The 19087-nt window shown below is 34.5% G+C and overlaps 8 protein-coding genes and 1 non-coding gene across 9 annotated transcripts; 6 read left to right on the forward strand and 3 right to left on the reverse strand. All coding sequences in view use genetic code 12, as the record gives it.

The window, feature by feature from the left end:
- Positions 1–127: 127 nt before the first annotated feature.
- Positions 128–1221, forward strand: DEHA2E16742g (DEHA2E16742p; the record flags this gene model as incomplete). Its single annotated transcript, XM_460030.1, has 3 exons — positions 128–250; positions 303–398; positions 448–1221. The coding sequence occupies 3 exons, from the start codon at positions 128–130 to the stop codon at positions 1219–1221; spliced, it is 993 nt and encodes a 330-aa protein (XP_460030.2).
- A 181-nt stretch (positions 1222–1402) lies between these two features.
- On the forward strand, positions 1403–4138 carry DEHA2E16764g (DEHA2E16764p; the record flags this gene model as incomplete). Its single annotated transcript, XM_460031.1, has 1 exon — positions 1403–4138. One exon carries the CDS (start codon positions 1403–1405, stop codon positions 4136–4138), a length of 2736 nt encoding a protein of 911 aa, XP_460031.1.
- A 151-nt stretch (positions 4139–4289) lies between these two features.
- On the reverse strand, positions 4290–4796 carry DEHA2E16786g (DEHA2E16786p; the record flags this gene model as incomplete). Its single annotated transcript, XM_460032.1, has 1 exon — positions 4290–4796. One exon carries the CDS (start codon positions 4794–4796, stop codon positions 4290–4292), a length of 507 nt encoding a protein of 168 aa, XP_460032.1.
- Positions 4797–4977: 181 nt separating this feature from the next.
- On the forward strand, positions 4978–6195 carry DEHA2E16808g (DEHA2E16808p; the record flags this gene model as incomplete). Its single annotated transcript, XM_460034.1, has 1 exon — positions 4978–6195. The coding sequence occupies one exon, from the start codon at positions 4978–4980 to the stop codon at positions 6193–6195; it is 1218 nt and encodes a 405-aa protein (XP_460034.1).
- A 156-nt stretch (positions 6196–6351) lies between these two features.
- On the reverse strand, positions 6352–8409 carry DEHA2E16830g (DEHA2E16830p; the record flags this gene model as incomplete). Its single annotated transcript, XM_002770450.1, has 1 exon — positions 6352–8409. One exon carries the CDS (start codon positions 8407–8409, stop codon positions 6352–6354), a length of 2058 nt encoding a protein of 685 aa, XP_002770496.1.
- A 238-nt stretch (positions 8410–8647) lies between these two features.
- On the forward strand, positions 8648–8806 carry DEHA2E16852g (DEHA2E16852p; the record flags this gene model as incomplete). The annotated part of the gene is made up of 1 exon (XM_002770451.1): positions 8648–8806. The coding sequence occupies one exon, from the start codon at positions 8648–8650 to the stop codon at positions 8804–8806; it is 159 nt and encodes a 52-aa protein (XP_002770497.1).
- A 266-nt stretch (positions 8807–9072) lies between these two features.
- Positions 9073–13125, forward strand: DEHA2E16874g (DEHA2E16874p; the record flags this gene model as incomplete). The annotated part of the gene is made up of 1 exon (XM_002770452.1): positions 9073–13125. The coding sequence occupies one exon, from the start codon at positions 9073–9075 to the stop codon at positions 13123–13125; it is 4053 nt and encodes a 1350-aa protein (XP_002770498.1).
- Positions 13126–13943: 818 nt separating this feature from the next.
- Positions 13944–14015, forward strand: DEHA2E16896r. The gene has a single exon. It is a non-coding gene; the product is annotated as a tRNA-Trp (tRNA).
- Positions 14016–14134: 119 nt separating this feature from the next.
- DEHA2E16918g (DEHA2E16918p) lies at positions 14135–18847 on the reverse strand (the record flags this gene model as incomplete). The annotated part of the gene is made up of 1 exon (XM_002770453.1): positions 14135–18847. The coding sequence occupies one exon, from the start codon at positions 18845–18847 to the stop codon at positions 14135–14137; it is 4713 nt and encodes a 1570-aa protein (XP_002770499.1).
- Positions 18848–19087: the final 240 nt, after the last annotated feature.

The following is a 19087-nucleotide window of genomic DNA, read 5'->3' on the forward strand; positions in this document are numbered from 1 at the left end:
ACTAATGATTTTTAATTAAGAAATGTAAACATTCGATTTATTATCGCGAACTTTTGGTGATCGAAACTGTTGCAAAACTTTTTGTATATTACTGGTTTCTTAATCTTTTTCTATAAATATTCGGATCATGACATTCGAAATCGAAGCTCAAGGAGCAGGAACTATCATCAATGTAGATGAATTACAAAACCACGGAATTAATGCTGGAGACATCACTAAATTAAAAGCGGCGGGCGTTTGTTCAATAGCGGTATGAAATAGACATAAAAAACTAGAACCAGAGAAATTACTAACATTAATAGTCAGTCTTGTCAACAACCCGTAGAAATATGTGTAAAATTAAGGGATTAAGTGAAGTTAAGGTTGAAAAAATCAAGGAGGCGGCTGGTAAACTTATGGTATGTAAAAAAATGAGTACTCTGAAAGCAGACATACTAACTAGTGTAGCATTCTGGATTTATACCTGCAACTGTTCAAGCAGAGCTTAGAAGTAGGGCATTTACATTGAGTACAGGCTCTAAGCAATTAGATGATGTTTTAGGAGGTGGAGTTCTGTCGATGAGTATTACTGAGGTGTTTGGTGAATTTAGATGTGGGAAAACTCAATTATGTCACACATTATGTGTTACTGCCCAACTTCCTAAAGAAATGGGAGGAAGCGAAGGCAAGGTTGCTTATATAGATACAGAAGGAACGTTCAGGCCCGATAGAATTAGGTCAATCGCCGAACGATTTCAAGTTGATGCCGACGCTTGTCTTGAAAATATTTCGTACGCTAGAGCCTTGAATAGTGAACACCAAATGGAATTAGCCGAGCAACTAGGCTTGCAATTTGCCGATGGGACATATAGATTGCTAGTTGTGGACTCAATTATGGCGTGTTTCAGGGTCGATTATTCGGGTAGAGGTGAATTAAATGATAGACAACAAAAATTGAATCAACATTTATCGAGCTTAATCAGACTTGCAGAAGACTATAATGTCGCAGTGTTCCTTACCAATCAAGTCCAATCTGATCCTGGTGCAAGTTCGTTGTTCGCAGCTGCCGATGGGAGGAAACCTGTGGGAGGTCATATTTTAGCTCATGCTTCTGCCACCAGAATACTCCTTCGTAAAGGTAGAGGAGAGGAAAGAGTTGCAAAGTTGCAAGATAGCCCTGATATGGCAGAAAAAGAGTGTGTTTATGTTATCGGCGAAGGTGGAATTAAAGATAGTGAATAAGAAGACTACAATATGCAAATTAATCCCAATTAGGTAAATTAATTATTTACGCGTCTTCTCTTTTTTTTTTTTGCTCACCGTTAAATAGCTTTGCAAATTTACAAGTATTATATATCGAATATCTCTAAATCGTAATAGATTGATCTTGGAAGTAACTTACCATTAAACCAGATATTCTGTAATGTCGTCTTCTCCAATTCGTGATGTCAATGATCTTCCTGAAGATCCAAGCTTGAAAGAATCTGAATCTCAATCTCAAACACAAGGTAACCAGGCAAATGTGCCATCATCACCATTGTTTTTTGCTACATCATCGTCCAATCCACAATCTGAAGCTAATGCTCCAAACACACGATCACAAAGAAGGGATGTATCTTCTCCATTAAACTACAGTTCTTCGGTCCATCATACTTCAGATGCTGCTCGAGGAAATGAAGCAGGCTCAAGTAGACTTAGATCCGATAGATTAACGAGTGATGTTGATAGAATCATAAGAAGACATAATAGAAGTGATTTACATGATACTAATTCCTCTCCTATGCGTAGAAGAATTTTCACAGAATCTAGTGCTGGACATAGCGATGGGGTAAACGTGAATTCATCATCTTCACAGTTTAATACTGATCCAATGGAAGGAAATGATGAACCAGTGAGAGTCATTTGGGGTACCAATGTTTCTATTCAAGATTGTTCTAATGCCTTTAGAGATTTCTTGATGAACTTCAAATTCAAGTACAGAAAGATTATGGAAGATAGGTCAATAGAACCCGAAGATAGTAACTTGTATTATATTAACCAATTAAATAACATGAGAGATTTAGGTTTCACTAATCTTAACTTGGATGCTAAAAATTTATTGTCCTACCCTGCAACTAAAAAGTTATATTATCAATTAATTAATTACCCACAAGAAGTTATACCAATTATGGATCAAACGGTTAAGGATTGTATGGTTTCCTTAATAATGGACAATAATGAGTTAACCACTGGAAATGCTAATATTGACGATATTGAAACCAATATTTACACTATTCGTCCATATAATTTAAATGCGGTTGAAAAGGGTATGAGAGAATTAAATCCAAATGACATAGATAAATTAGTCAGTGTCAAAGGTTTAGTTTTAAGGGCTACTTCAATTATTCCAGATATGAAAGTAGCTTTTTTCAAATGTAATGCCTGTGATCATACCATTGCAGTTGAGATTGATAGAGGTGTTATTTCAGAACCAACTAAATGTCCAAGAGAGGTTTGTGGTCAGACAAACTCGATGATGATAGTTCATAATAGATCGTCATTTGCGGATAAACAAGTCATCAAGTTGCAAGAGACCCCAGATTTGGTTCCAGATGGGCAAACTCCGCACTCTATTAATTTGTGTGTATATGACGAGCTAGTTGATTGTTGTCGTGCTGGTGATCGTGTTGAAGTTTGTGGTATTTTCAGATCATTACCTGTCAGAGCTAACTCAAGACAAAGAGCTCTTAAGAACTTATACAAGACATATTTGGATGTTGTTCATGTTAAAAAGATTGATAAGAAAAGGTTAGGGGCTGATGTTAGTACATTAGATCAAGAAGCGTCGGACAAAGAACAAGAAGTAGAACATACCAGGAAATTATCAGTCGAGGAAATCAATGAAATTAAAGAAGTTTCTGAAAGAGATGATTTGTATGAAGTTTTAGCGAGATCACTAGCTCCTTCAATTTATGAAATGGATGACGTGAAAAAGGGTATTTTGTTACAATTGTTCGGAGGTACTAATAAAACATTTCAAAAAGGTGGTAGGTATAGAGGTGATATTAATGTCTTATTGTGTGGTGATCCATCTACATCTAAATCTCAAATATTGCAGTATGTACATAAAATTGCGCCTAGAGGGGTATATACATCAGGTAAAGGTTCCTCTGCTGTGGGTTTGACGGCATATATTACTAGGGATATTGATACCAAACAATTGGTATTAGAAAGTGGTGCCTTAGTTTTATCTGATGGTGGTGTCTGTTGTATCGATGAATTTGACAAAATGAGTGACAGCACGCGGTCAGTTTTGCATGAAGTTATGGAACAACAGACTATTTCTATTGCCAAAGCAGGAATTATAACCACATTGAATGCCAGAACGTCTATTTTAGCATCAGCTAATCCAATTAACTCGAGATATGATCCAAACTTACCAGTTACTTCTAACATTGATTTGCCACCTCCGTTATTGTCCAGGTTTGATTTAGTATATTTGATTTTAGATAAGGTCGATGAAAAAATTGATAGACAATTGGCCAGACATTTAACTGATATGTACCTAGAGGATATGCCAGACAAGGTTACAAATAACTTTGTCTTACCCGTTGAATTCTTAACTTCATATATTCAGTATGCAAAAGAAAATTATAATCCAGTTATGACAGAAGAAGGAAAAAACGAACTAGTCAGAGCATACGTAGAGATGAGAAAATTAGGTGATGATAGTAGGTCATCTGAACGGAGAGTTACGGCAACCACGAGACAGTTAGAATCCATGATAAGATTGTCCGAAGCACACGCCAAAATGAGATTATCTGAACGTGTCGAATTAATTGATGTCAAGGAAGCAGTTAGATTAATTAAATCTGCCATTAAAGAATACGCAACGGATCCAATAACTGGTAGAATTGATATGGACATGGTACAGACTGGTACGACTGCGGCCCAAAGAAAGATACAAGAGGATTTGACTCATGAAATTATGAATGTCATAGAGGAAAATAATAATTTGATAAGATTCACCGATTTAGTTGTAAAAATCAATGAGAAAACATCATTCAGAGTGGAAAATCAAGATATTAATGATGCTATCAAAAGATTACAACAAGAAGGGAAAATCATTGAAGCCGGTGATAGTCACAGAAGAACAATCAGAAAAGTGGCCCTTGTGTAACAATCTAACGTCTAACTTATTTATTTCTTGGGTGTATTTAATTTTTTACTAATAAATGTTTTAATAATTATTTTATCATCAGCGCCATATATTGGGTACACATTACTCCATTAATTATTATTATTGATACTATTTACATGTCTGACCGAAGCTACAAGAACTTGTTTGTCTCAATTTGTGATTTATCATATTTCTGTGTTTCTGGCTCCGTAGATTCCTTTCGTATTTCATCACCATCACTTTCAGCCATTTTTAAAATTTCATCTATCTGTTCATCTAACTCAATATCTGTAACAGTATTGTATTTATTTTTGGTTAATTTATTTACCAATTTCAATTCACGATGGATATCAACATTTTCACCTTTTTCTAATTTAGCAATTATTTCCTCCAAAATAACAAATTTTGAATTGTAAGTTTGCTCCAACGTTTCTAATTCTCTACGACTATCTATTAGCCCAACTATAGCTGTACCAAACACAATCGTTAGAAAAATAGATTTAAAGATAGGCGCTTTCACGAGATCCCTAAATGTAGGCTTCTTTCTTATTTGATTCTGAATTTCATTTGTACCTTTATGTACATTTTTAGTGTATACCTTATTTATGTTAAGGAAGCGCTTATTAGCAATACCGTATCTATGTACTAATTTGAACATGATATGCTAGTTGGCCCTACTTTAACATCTTCGTCTTGTTTTTTGAAGTTAACTTGAGGCTCCAAATTCATTTTCGTGGTTTGCACATAATTGATCTATGGATCGATCAATAACATCACCTTTAACATACATAAACTTGAGCAACTCACCAGATAGATTACCAATGGTATTTTGAGCTAGCATGAAAGTTCCAAAAGTTACTAGTATTCTCCTAGTTGTTTTACTTTCGCTTTCGTTTTTAAACTTTATATTAAAATATTACACTTACTTTGTCCTAATGGTTTCATCTTCCAAAAAACTAACATCCGATGCAAACGCTATTGCTCAAGAAACCGGCGACGTACCACATCCTCATGAATTATTTGTTCCATTGCTTACATTTATTCCAACAAAATCACCTGTTATTACCAGGCCATGGGTAATTTTGACAAGTAGCTTTATAGAAGAAAACTTTATCGGGTTAACTATGAGCTTTATGTTACTTTTCTATCTTGGGAAATACTTAGAGAATATGTGGGGATCAAGAGAATACTCTAAGTTTATTTTGATCAATATTGTTGTTACGAATATTTCAATTTATTTGTATTATACATTGAATTCAATAATTTTCCACTTTGATACTGCTCCTCCAGTAGTGATATCATCTATGGGGATAAACATGGGATTATTTGTTGCCATTAAACAAAGAATTTCTAATCACTATTTCCTATTCTTCAAAGGAAACCTTAGAATACGTGTTTCGTATTTGCCATTCATTTTACTAGTTGCATGTTTCTCATTACAATTATTAAGTGACGATTTTAAGATATCATTTATTTTATGTCTCATGGATTTCATAATAAGCTGGACTTACTTACGATATTTCAAAATAGGTACAAATGAAAGACAATCCTATTTGTTGCCATTTGCGATCAACAGAAAAAAGTCCAATAAAAGCAAATTTAAATTTACACCTGTCAGTAATACTAGTAATAAGACACTTGTTATAGACAATCATACATCATCCTTGCATCTTGATAGTACTCCATTAAGAGGTGATAGATCAGAACAATTTTCTTTTTACACTTTCTTTCCGGCTCCTTTATCTTTATTAATGAAAGTGCCTACAACATTAATCTTTAATATCTTTACTCACTATAAAATTCTAAATGAAAAAGATTTTCCGGAATACGAAGATGACGATACGGACAAGTTAATGTTTGAAGACATTGATAATTTGCAATCAAATTTATTTGGGTTATCTTCATTGAAAGGCGCTCAAGATGTTTCGCCAATTCGTAATGCTAGTTCTAAGTTGAAAACCATTTGGGACTGGCTAGTCAGTAATCAAAAGGCAAAAGTCGGGATAAAAAATAGTATGGATAAGAGAAGAAAGTTAGCATTAAAAGAATTGGAATAGAGTATGTCAATCTAGAAATAGTTTCTGAAGTACAAAATACGAAAATATAACTTTAATGGTTTGAATAGTAAATATTTATATAACATGCATCCCTTTCCTAAGCATTAATTAAGTTTCAAGAGATTTAGTTGACATTTATTCATAAACAATCTATAATCACGGATCCTGAGTATCATTTAAATTATGCTCTTTCAAACAATTTTTAACGTAACTCAATAGTAAATCATTTCTATCATACCATTCATTAGTAAAATCATTAAGGTTGTAATTGTATCTAATATTCTGTATCAAGTACTCAATTTGGTTATAATTTTCTAATATTAACCATTCTTTAATGGATAGTAAATACCATATTGAGGATTTTCTGAATCTTGTTAATCCTACAATGCTATTATTTTTATTTACCGATAATTTGTTAGGATTAACATAATATCCTTCTTCTTCATTGCTCTCTTTTACTTCTTCTTCTTCGGCATTGTCTTTTTCGTTGCTCTGATTCTCCGTGTCTTCGTGAATTTCTTTGCCTGTCTCTAATTTGGACATATCAATCAAGCCTTTGTTCTGGTCGTTTAAAAGAATACACTTACCGAAATGATATCCTAGTCTCTCATATAATAATGCTCGTATTACTTGCAGTTTTTGATTATTACCTACCAAATGACTATCGAATTCATTAATACACTTACAAAGGTACTTTTCGATTAAATCATTCCACCACCAAGAAATATTGAATGTGGAACACATGCAAAGAAGTAGCTCAATAATAACTAATAAAGTTTTAATATTATAGCTTCTTAAGTTTAATCTAGATTTAAATGTGTAAGACAAGTTATCCAAGTAAGGTTCAATTATATCATGTCTAATTTTTCTTAGCGTATTTCTGTCGGGTCTTGTTGTGGTTTGATTAATCTGTTGAGTTTGGGTCAACAACAACGACACAATACACATTTCCTGAGTAGAGGCAACATAAACCCATGCTTTGTCATTAGTGTAATCCTTTCTGATTAATTCATACGTCGAGTATGCATACTTGAAATCTTTTAATATCAATGACCAGTCTGCCAATTTACGAATTTTTTGTTCTGCTGAATGCTTATGATAATAATTTTCGTTATAATTGAATGATGATTCCGAAAAGGAATTTGAATTCAGATTCGATGGCGAGTCATTATTGTTAAAAAGTTTCTTGGAAACCGAAAAGAATCTGCCTGCAATTGATTTTTTGGGAGCTAGTATTTGATCGTCCCAAATCCTTATCTTTTTCTCCATGTGTGGTATTAAGAATCGGTTGATATATTCATATACTTTGGTTCGAATAATCAAATCGATCTTTTCTGGTATGTTTAAGAAATCCTTCTCTATTGTTTGGATCTTGGACGTCTGCTGCAAAGAAATGCGCTGTAAATCTTCCTCAATTGTGGAGTTTTCGTTTTTGAATAACTTTACAAATTCCTCTTCATTAATACCACTGACCAGCCCTTCTATGGGTATGCAAGTAGTCTGGATGTTTAGCTGGGCCTTAATCTCATTCTGGAAGTTTAATAACTCGCTATCGGATGTTTTTTGCGGGTCGTGGAGTATGAAGACGTGCATCAATAAATCATCTATCAGGAAATACTTTGGGAAATTGAAATTCCGAAACTCCACTATCGACTTCCGTAAGCTCTCTATAGTTTCGGTATGGAAATCAATCACAAACACCTGCGAAATCGGATGGTTGAACGTCTCAAACGGAACTATCTTGTTCGACGTAATGATTTTGTTGAAAAAATTAACATACAAATCATACTGGTGGGTCTTGCACGACGCCATGTGCTTCAACAACATCTCCAACGACGAAATGCTGAATAACAGGGGCATTTTTCCCCCAGATCTGGCCCCTCCGTTGCCTGGCCCCGTCGTCGTGCTCCATGAAGCATTGATCACCGACAATAGCTCCGGTAGAGACGGTTCAAACCGAACAGGAAAACTAGGATAGCTCTTGGTAATAAGCTGCGTGTTGGTTATCCGAAATATCTGATTCGGTACGTGATACTTCGCATTGTTACCGTACGCTTTCAAGATCAGCAATATCGAGGTGCTTTCGTCCTTCAACACCGTCTGCACCATCACATCCGCATTATACGACGACTGCACCGAAATCAACGGCGAGAAACTGTGGTGTAGCAAATTCTGTCTCGCGGTATACGGGTCTAGCCCTTCAGGATAATCCATAATATGCTAAAACTCCTCGTGGTACTTCTTACTATGGACTTGTATCATCATTCATATCCAGGTCCTAACCTGCAAATCTGGTTCTTAGATTCAACCTGTAAATTTCCTCAGGGAAAACCCGCGTGTTTTTTCTTTCTTTCTTTTTGGCACTTTTGTCAACAAACGGTAAGATCAATTAAGCGAGGTCTCAGACGAGAATGGCGAAATTGGTTTTAAACAAGCGATTACAGCCCGTATTATGAAACTTATTAATACGACAAAGGATGCAGCATGTCATTGGTATCCTCTGATTTGGTCTGGGTCGTTTATTGTAGTATTTGACGATGATTTGGACCGGTATTTTTGGAGTGTAATTCCATCTGAAAATATTTTGTGCGTCGTTACCAAAAATTTGTAGTAAACACCACTTAGAGCAAATCGTCTAATAATATAATATAATAAATATAAATAATTTTATTGGAAGGTAGCAAAGAGACGATATATTGGAATAGAAACAAACGAATTGTGCTAGGACAAGATTAATTTATAAGAATACGTCGACAGAAAAGCACATTGAAACTTCGATTTGAGTTTAATTGTAATTTTGACAGATTTTTTAGGAGGGGACATTGATAACTAGAGAACGAGAGATAACAACAAAAAAATAAAATAGCCGTATTTATAATGTTGGGGGTGTTTATTTACGGGAGAATATATCAGATAATATTGATAGTTGCGTACGTAGGGATGGTACGGGCAGCGATCTTCGAATCGATCGAACAGCCGACGTTGAATTTTGATGATTTTGGTGATAGAATAGGGTTATTTGGGTCTTACGACGGGATATCGCTCTACGCGTATCAGAATGCATCGGCTTTCTTGGAGATTGGCGAATCGCAAGAGGATGGCCATCAGAACATGTACATTCGAAACCCTGTAAATAATAATAACTTACAACTAGCATCATTCGATGGAGGAGTAACCCAAATGATGCAACTATCGGACGAAACCTTGATAATAAACGGTAATTTCACCATGTTTAACAATAATAGTATACAAAGCCCCATAATTTACAATATAACTAGCCAGGAGGCCGCGTCAATATTTCCTACTTCCAGCAATGATGGCACGCCTACTATCAAAAACGGGGATGTCAAGACTATCTTTATTGATGGCGGATTGGTATACATGGGGGGTGATTTTGAGTTCAACAATACTCACGGAGTCGCCCTTTACAACTTGACCTCTAAGGAGTTGAAGACCACTTTATTTAAAGGGTTTGGTAAGAATTCCTCTGTCAATGCCATCGCAAAGATCTTTGATGAAAAAAATGACGATGAAAGCCATGGGTCTATAATATTTGGAGGCGAATTTACCGATCTAGGACTCGGTGATTTACTCAAGCATAACGTGACAAAGAATGCCACCAACTCCTCCCTAATCACTGCCGAACAACAAGTTTCCTTAAAATACGGAACCTTCACAAACGACAATGGTGATGGTGATGAAAGTTCCTTAATATGTCCTCTGTCTAATGTCGGCTGGTCGCTAATTGCGAATCAAGGAGGACAATGGGCGGTTGAGTTACCAGACGAAATGAAAGGTATACTGCCCACAAAAGCACGTTTATATGTTCCTGAAGGTGCCGATGGTGTCAAGACGTTTAGAATTTATTCTTATCCAAATAATGGTATTATGAATCTCTCTTATATTGATCCAAGTACGAATGAGTTGACATATTGTGATGCGTGGTGTCCATTACTTACTGTATCAGATTTAAAAAACGCAACTGAAGAAAACAAAGAATACGCCGAAGAATTCTCGGATGATGATACCTATGTCGATTCTGATGATGGTTCATTTACCAATTATTATGATCCATCAACGAAGACAAAAACTCTTGGTTATAGCGCTAATTTTCAGGAATTTTCCTTTGAGAATAGCATAAGCATTGATAAAGTTGCCGTTACTATTCTAGACTGGTATGGCTCAAAAGGGAAATTATCCGGTTTTGAATTATATCTGAATTCTATTACTGCCTATGGTAATGATACATTGAATTCTCCCAACTGTGATAGTGATGATAGCGATACTGAAAATAATTTTTCTGAAATTAACGAAGGCACCTGGAATTCTGTCAAATCTGTGAGTAATCAACCTCTTTCTGATACTGACTATCTAGTATCAGTTCTTGATTCAGATTCAAATTCAAAACCAAGTATCACATTATACCCGAACATTTCATATTCTGGTAACTACTCTATAATAATGACCACTCCAGGTTGTGTTAATGATGACTCGTGCGACCTAAGATCTATTGTTAATGTCTCCGTTATTGACAATGATGATAAAATTTTGTCGTCACAGCTCATCTACCAAAATAATGATTATGATAAATTTGATTATCTATATTACGGAAAATTAGATGGATCAACCACTAAAGATGGTAGTAATAAAATTGAGATTACATATCATGATTCTATTATACCTGATACGAATCAATCTTGGGTTGTTGTTGATAAGGTCAGTGCAGATATCGTGTCTCTAGATGACCAGTATAGCCAAAACATGACTCATAATAATTCTAATAAGCATAAATATGAATTAGCCTATATCAAACTTAATGGTTTGTTTGAATATTCATTGGCCAATTTCTCTAATTTTAGAGAAGAACTAGTTTCATATAAGCAAGGAAACAAAACCATTATTAATACCAAAAATGACTTCGTGGGAAATTCGTCAATAAATTTGCTAAGCTCTAAATTATCTGACAGTTCCATTATTAACCAAATGACGTTATATAATTCTTCTGAACTGTCCAACTTGTTGGTTTTGGGTGAGTTTGAATCAAAGAATTTGAGCCTAACAAACAATAATTTCATTAGTTTATCCATTAACAGGTATAACACGACATCAAATGAGTCAGAAACTTCTAGTTCCGATTATAAATTAAGGAAAAGAGACACATCATCTACTATTAATGGCGCAACCTTTAATGATTCTATTTCCAAAATATTTAATTTCAATGACGATTTGATATTTTTGGGTAGATACAGCATGGATAATAACGACAATTCATCGGTTGAACTTACTAACATATCAAATGGAAATGAATCAACCTCGTCGATAAATAATTTTGCTGTTTATTCTGATAATGAATGGTATGGTTTTGGGAATGATTTTATTGATGTTAATTTTGATCAATTCACCAATTTGACAGTTAACGATATAGAGATGTTCATATTATCTTCTTCTTCATCCGGAGATACCAAAGTCTGGGATAATTCTAATTTTAAGTGGATTGAGAATAACGAATATCTTTTAAATATATCTCATGCCATGAACTTAAACTCCAAACAGCAAATATTAATTGGAACATCATTTTCCATTATGGAATATTATAATAATGATCAACTGTTGCTTAAAAATAATAACAATTTCAGCAGCTATAATTTTAATATAAATGAAAAAAATTATCGTATAGACAATTCGCTCTATATTAACGACTCACTTATTGTTGTTGGTGGTAATTTTAAAACATCTTCCGACGTTGTCAATATTGGGTTTATTGATAATACTGGTAAAAATAAAACAATCTCACCTTTAAATGGCAAAATAAATTGGGACGAAAATACGACAATAGACTCATTATATACGGATTCTAATTACTTATTTATCGGCACTAATGGTTCAGTGGAGATTAATGAGTCGACAAATTTGACAGGAATAATCATATATGACATGAAACATAATGCATTCACTAAATTTCAACCTGCTGAACTTTCGAATAATGGAAATTCAATCTCGATAAACTCAATAGTCTTGTATGACAAAAGCAATAAATTATTAGTTGGTGGAAATTTCTCGCAGGCTGGTTCTCTAGATTGTACGGCATTATGTCTATATGATCTTGATAATACCAGGTGGACAAATCCATTCGGTGATAGTGACGACACACTAGACGGGGTTGTCACTAATATTAAATTCCATAAATCAGATGAAGTCTTGATCAGTGGCAATTTAACCTACAATGGCGATAAGAGTAATTTTATTACCTACAAGTTCGGCGAATCTTCTGCTAACTCGATTTCAAAACTTAACAAATTGGGATCCAAGCATTTTGTTGAGAATTTCATTATTTCGGGAATGGATAACAAAGATTTAGACGGAGGTATGGTTGCATACGGTTCAGACTTTATATATGGATATGACGGTTCAAAATGGACAAGAATAGATAAAGAAATCAAATATTCTTCTGATACGAAATTCACGGCATTAACATTGTTGGATTTGGAAAAAGCTAATTCTAAAAATAAGGAAGCCTATTTTGATAAAAACAAAGTCTTAATTGTATCTGGTGCATTTGAGCTATCCGACTATGGGCTCGTAAATGCTGCATTATATGATGGTACGAACTGGACACCATATATTTATTCATCGAGAAATAACAAACTAGGTGAAATTACAACGATCTTAATAAAGGACGATATACGGTTTCAATCGCTGGATGATCTTCTGTCCCCTAAAAATTTATCTGAAGGGAAGGTTGTGGGTATATCACTAGCTTGCGCTTTGGGGTCTACTACTCTCATAGGTTTGTTATATATAATCCCCTTCCTTGCCTTGTCGAGAAAAAATAAGGAACATGATAACAGTCAGCGGATTCAAGAAAATGACATGATGAATGCTGTTAACCCAACTGACTTATTACATGAAATTGATTTACAGAGAAACTAATGACCTTATTTTCATGTATTAAAAGATTATTTAATTTATTTAATCAAATACAACATATCAATAATTTAGAGGCAACGCAGAGTAAATTCTTCTGTTTTAATTTTACTCGATTCTATTATTTAACCCGGGTACTGTAATATTGGTGGTCTAGTCAAATATCTGAGTTGCATCATATATTATTATTGTAGTTCATATTTGTTCTTCAATGTTACAGATTTGCAATTAAGTGTGATTAATGTAAATTATAATCAAATTATGAAAACTCAAAGTATACCATTTAAGAATATTTGCGATTTAAAATATGCTTATATAGAGAAAAATACTCTTGCGGTAGTCTAGTTTACCGTGATAAACTTTAATCAAGAATTGATAAGATAATACAAGGTCCTCATCTATCACACCTTACAACAATATGAAGTGAACTTCTCCTTTTATGTTCTATTGTCCTTACAGAACTTAGCGTAACTTCTTTTCAGTCTCTACCAATTGAAATTAATTTCCTTAATTAGATGTAGACAACTATATTTGGGAATACTAACCTTTATTTTCTCTAGTTCAATTTTGTTTCATATCAATGATAAAAGGACAAGTGATACCGTAATTCTACACAATGTTTAGAAACATTCTCAGGCTGCACACTTTATTTTATAAATACAATATAACCTTTATAAGTAGCTTCATGACTAAACAGATTACTCTTTATTTAGTTCCTAAACCCCTTTAATTTCTCTTAAGAGATTCACAGAAACTCGTTTGCAATCGTGTAGCTTGTATAGTGTATGTATATTAGAGCATTATCACTTTAAGTCTTCAAGGGTGATGCGGTGGCTCAATGGTAGAGCTTTCGACTCCAGATCGAAGGGTTGCAGGTTCAATTCCTGTCCGTGTCAATTCCTTTTTTTGAAAAGATTATTTTTGCGATTTACTCCACAATGTATTACAATGTATTACAAACTGCAAAATGAAAATGTACTAATCTATTTTACGTACATATTTAATTATATCGTTTCTAATTATCTTCAGGTGTAGCAGACTGTAACTCTTCATCAGATTGATCATCGATATTGAAAAGTCTCGAATCTACTTCATCATTTGTCTCTTCCTCATATTCATAATCATTGGGTTCATCATTGAAGTCCTCGTTGATATTGTTAGTACCTTCTTCTAATTCTTCTTCGTAATTATCACGGAAATTACCAAATAATTCTTCTTCTTCATCCATTTCTGGAACATGCACGTAGTTTCTATGGCCAGGACGACGACGGAAAAGCAGAGAAGTTACCTTATCAAACAACATTCTATCAACTTTTCTTAACGTCTTGAAGCCTGCAATTGATGCGGCCACAATCACAATGCCGCCCTTAACTATCTTATTAATTGCCTTATCCACCTCATTATTTTCGATTGGGTGAAAGTCATCGTCATCGAGGTCTAGCCTTATTTGTCCAAATCTCTTGAATCCTCCATTACGGCGAATACCTCTCTCATAGACAAACCATGTAGCCAATAAAAATACAGCAATAGGGATACCAATAACAGCTAGAAGAGAACCGCTGTTCAATTCCTTTCCATGATGCTTGTTAAACTCCTTCTGTTTTCCTGGACATGGGTGAACTTTCCAAGTGTCAAAGTTCTTTCCACCGACACAAGTCGATAATGGAATTTTTCTATATCCCGTAGGTTCAAAATACTCAAATGCATTTTCTTTCTTGCACATCTCCTTTTTACGATTTGAAGGGGACAACCCTTTAACTAGTTTACAAGTATCATCAGAATCCCTAAAGAAATTGTAATCACATTCATAATCTTTTCTCGTACATGAGCAATTCCTAGTAACCTTAAAGCCTTCTATCAACGGAGCACTTCCTATGAAACAATCGTCATGACCAATAGCACGACGCAAATACTTCGCTTCACGACCAAATAAGCAATTATCAGGCGTTGAAGGATGTGTAGGTGACCAATATTCGAAATCGTCATCATTTGGATTGTCGAGATCCAATTGGCATTGTCTCTTATGGATATTAGTGAAGTCAATTGAATAAGAAACCATTTTTCTATCACTCTTTCCAAATATTAAGAATTTTCTCGAAGTGTCCGAAGGAACAGTTGCTAGGTCTAAGACGTCAATAGGTTCTTCGGCAAACTTATAATCGTGCCACGTATCTCCTTCATCTAGAGAGTACATAAGCTTATCTGTTGTCTTTTCTGCATTTACTAAAACTAGAATTGTCCCTCTGTCGCCGTATTCCCACATATAAACACCTTTTTTAATTTCTTTCCAGGTAATACCGCCATCTCTTGAAATAAATGTAGAACATTTATCAAAATCTTCTAAATATTCACCAACATTACCTACGGCCATCATTAGACCGATAGCAGATGCTGATGAAAATGTATCGCGGTAATCGGCCCTTTCAGTGAATCCATGCAAGTTCAAGGAGCATTTCGATAATGATTTACCATTACATTTATATTTTTTCCCTTTAGAATCAATAACAGGTGGTGTAATGTACGACCATTCCCCACCATCGTTATGCGTTATTTGAGTTTTCAATTTTTTACGATCTTTCGAATGATCGTTTGCAACAATATTAGAAACAATAACTCCTTCAATGCCTTCGATTCTATCGTAGTCGACATATCCAATACGATTTCTGTTCACTTTATCTAAGGTTAAACTATATGAAGTTCCGTTTGAGTTCGACTTTAGAATTGAACCAAACTCATGTCCATTTTCATTATTTGTAGTCACATGAATAAAAATCGCTTTTGATGCTGAATCCAAAACAGTATACGCTTGTTGAGAGTCAACATGGAAATCTGGAGGAAAGTCTGCATCGGCAAAAATCTGCCCATCAACTGTCACTTTCGCTTTTAGAGATTGTTCTGCATCATCTATCGTAGCAGCAACAAGAAAGTTTCCCGTGATGGCGTATCCAACAACATTATCAAAAACTTTCTTACTTTGCTTAAAATAGTCAGTCGAAGACAATAGCATCAATTTTCTACTAGATTTATCTTCAACTGTGCAATATATCATATTTTTGATTTCATCTGAAACATCTTCAAATACATCAGCTACAAAGTCACAACTTCTAACATCTTCTTTCAACTTCTGAAAATTCTCCCCACCATCTTCTGTAATATAGGCCACCAAACTGCAATCACGACTAAATGGATTGTCACAATTCTCGCTGCTATACCAAATAAATTTTTCGGTATCCTTCTTATCGAAGGATATTATACGTGCACCAATAACATTTGGTTTGGCGGGAGCAGTTTTCTTCTGGAAAGTATTACCACCATCGATGGAAAAGTAGAACTTTTCCGAATCGGTTATTAAAATAACTTGACCTGGAACTAATCCTGGGTAATAAGTTACAATTTCGTCTGACACAGGAATTTTGACAAATTCTACACCTCCATTATTCGATGCATAAGCTACATTGGCCTTGGTCCTTAAGATTATGTTTTCTCCACTATAGGTTTCACCCTGTTCAACATATGTATATTGCTGGAGTTCACTGTCAAATTCATTGAAGGTGGAAACAATATCGTGCTTGTTACCTTTATTCTTATCTTTGTCATCCTCGTCCAAATAATCACTGCATTTAAATTCTTTAGTTTTAACAAATTCCTTAGCAGCTTCTTTTGGATTTTTACACTTATTACCAGATGCTAACGCTTTGTCAGGCAAAGATATCTTTTTCGATTTCTTATCACGACATATATTTGCAAGCTTCTTTTTATCTGGCTTACATTCTTTTTCTTTCGACCTTGAAAATCCACTAGCACATTCAAAGTCAATCACTGTACATTCACATGGATCATCGTAGACTTTTACATCTTCAAATAGTTCATTGACAAAACATTGACTATTTTGCTTCCTTCTTCTGAACTTTTCTTTGTGCCCGTAAATGCAGATTGGTTTATCATTACTAGGGTCGAGTCTAGTGTATATATCTTCAAAATCTTTCTTTGAATCACATTTTTTGCCGCCAAAAGCTTTACTAAAATCAATAGCATATAAAGTTTCAGCGAACGAATAATCTGCTTTATCCTTTGGAGTGCTGTCGATTAGGCCAGAAAGAATAAATCTTTGCGAAGTGCCATCAACAGTTGTAGTTAAAGTAAGTGGAAAAATAGGTATTTCTAATGCGACATTTTCCCATGATTTTCCTTGATCTAATGAGAAGTACATATTAGAGGAATTCATCTTATTTTTTCCGTAGTATGGTATCGCCACAATAATGTTACCTTGGTCGCCAAAAGAAAATAAACATGGCTCATCCAATGCAAAATCCCAAGAAATTCCACCATCCCTGGATATCCAAGTATTCATTCTATTGATGTCTTTTTCAAGTTTACTACCCTTATTACCAACACTAAGTAGAATTCCTGGAGTTGGACCAGTCACAAATTTACCATCTCCACTTTTTTCGGTAGGGTTTAACAAATGTAACGAGCATTCACTTTCAGTAGTACAAGAACCATCATTGTTGATTTTCAACAAGTTCCAATCTTCTCCATCATTATACGAAATTCTACTTTTTATATTTTTATCAATACCACCGCCCATAAGCATATCAAGCAAGGTTTTACTCTTCCCCTTATTGTCCTTGATTTCGTCTGCAATGTTTGCTAACCATACGCCGTCTATTGTTTCAACTTTCTGGATAGAACCTCCTTGCACTTTATCTAATACCTTTGAAAAACTTAAGCCACTTGAATCCGACGAATATACTGTGGATAATGAAAACTTCCGGAAAGAATTAGAGTAATCCATAACTGCTAGAAAAATTGACAGTGACGATGATTCCAAGAATGTCATTATACCATAAGAAATATCCACTTTCAAGTCCGCCTCGTTAAAATTTTTACCATCCTTCGAAACTAGTAAAGATACTTTAGACTTCGTATTGAACTTGTCGTTCTGTACAACAACAATAGCGAAATTTTGTAATACTCTAATGTCAATTATGGAGCCTGACTTTGCCAACGCATGATTAATCTTAGATTCAGTTTTGAAAAAATCATCAGATGCAACGATATAGGATTCAACAATGTGTCCAAATGAATTAAGCTTATTTCTTGAGCAATAAATAGTTTCATCCTTACCCACGTCATAGGATTTAGTTGATTTTGCAAATGTACATATACTTGCATCCGTTTGCAAAGATTTTGGATTAGATTTAAACCCATCAGTAGTTAAAAAATGGTAATTTACACATTGATTGGAAATCTTTTTATCTTCCGGGCAATGATAAACAACAAAAATGGCTAAATCAGGGTTCTTTGCATTGAATAAAATATGGGGAATTGAATTTAAAGTCAAATGTTCTTTTTCATTCTTGGGGTCATAGATTTCAAACTTAGACCAAGTTTCACCCTTATCATTGGTTACGTACTGGAATTTATCGATAGTGAAAGCAAAAGCCCGATTATTATTAAATGGATCAAACTGGTAGCGAATCACTCTTTCGTTTTCTGTTTCCTTTACATTCTTCCAACTTACGCCGTCATCGAATGAAATAGCAAGTTTATCTTTCCTCAATACTAAAATATTCGAAGAATCATCAAAGTAGTTATATTCTTTCGCTATTTCACCTTCTTTCGTCAATTTTATGTCAGGTTTGAAATTGGACTCCGATACAACGTATGCGATAAAGAGTGTAAAAAGAAAAGCTATGGAACTCCACAGCCTCAACTCAATTCTCATTATAGTGCCCAAATATCTCTAGATATTAAATATATTGAACTTTATAGCACGATCAACGAGAATAAAGCTTGTTTGATGATGATTAAATGTATATATATCTTTTATCAATGGCTCCCTACTAAAAGACATGTTGGCGTCAATTCAACCTCGAGTCAGTAATCAATAAATCACGTGAAATGCTTGACTATTCGTTTATCGTTACAATTATTATACAACTATAGACAAAACGTATTATACTAT

Source organism: Debaryomyces hansenii (assembly GCF_000006445.2).
Source record: "Debaryomyces hansenii CBS767 chromosome E complete sequence".
Lineage (NCBI taxonomy): Eukaryota > Fungi > Ascomycota > Pichiomycetes > Serinales > Debaryomycetaceae > Debaryomyces > Debaryomyces hansenii.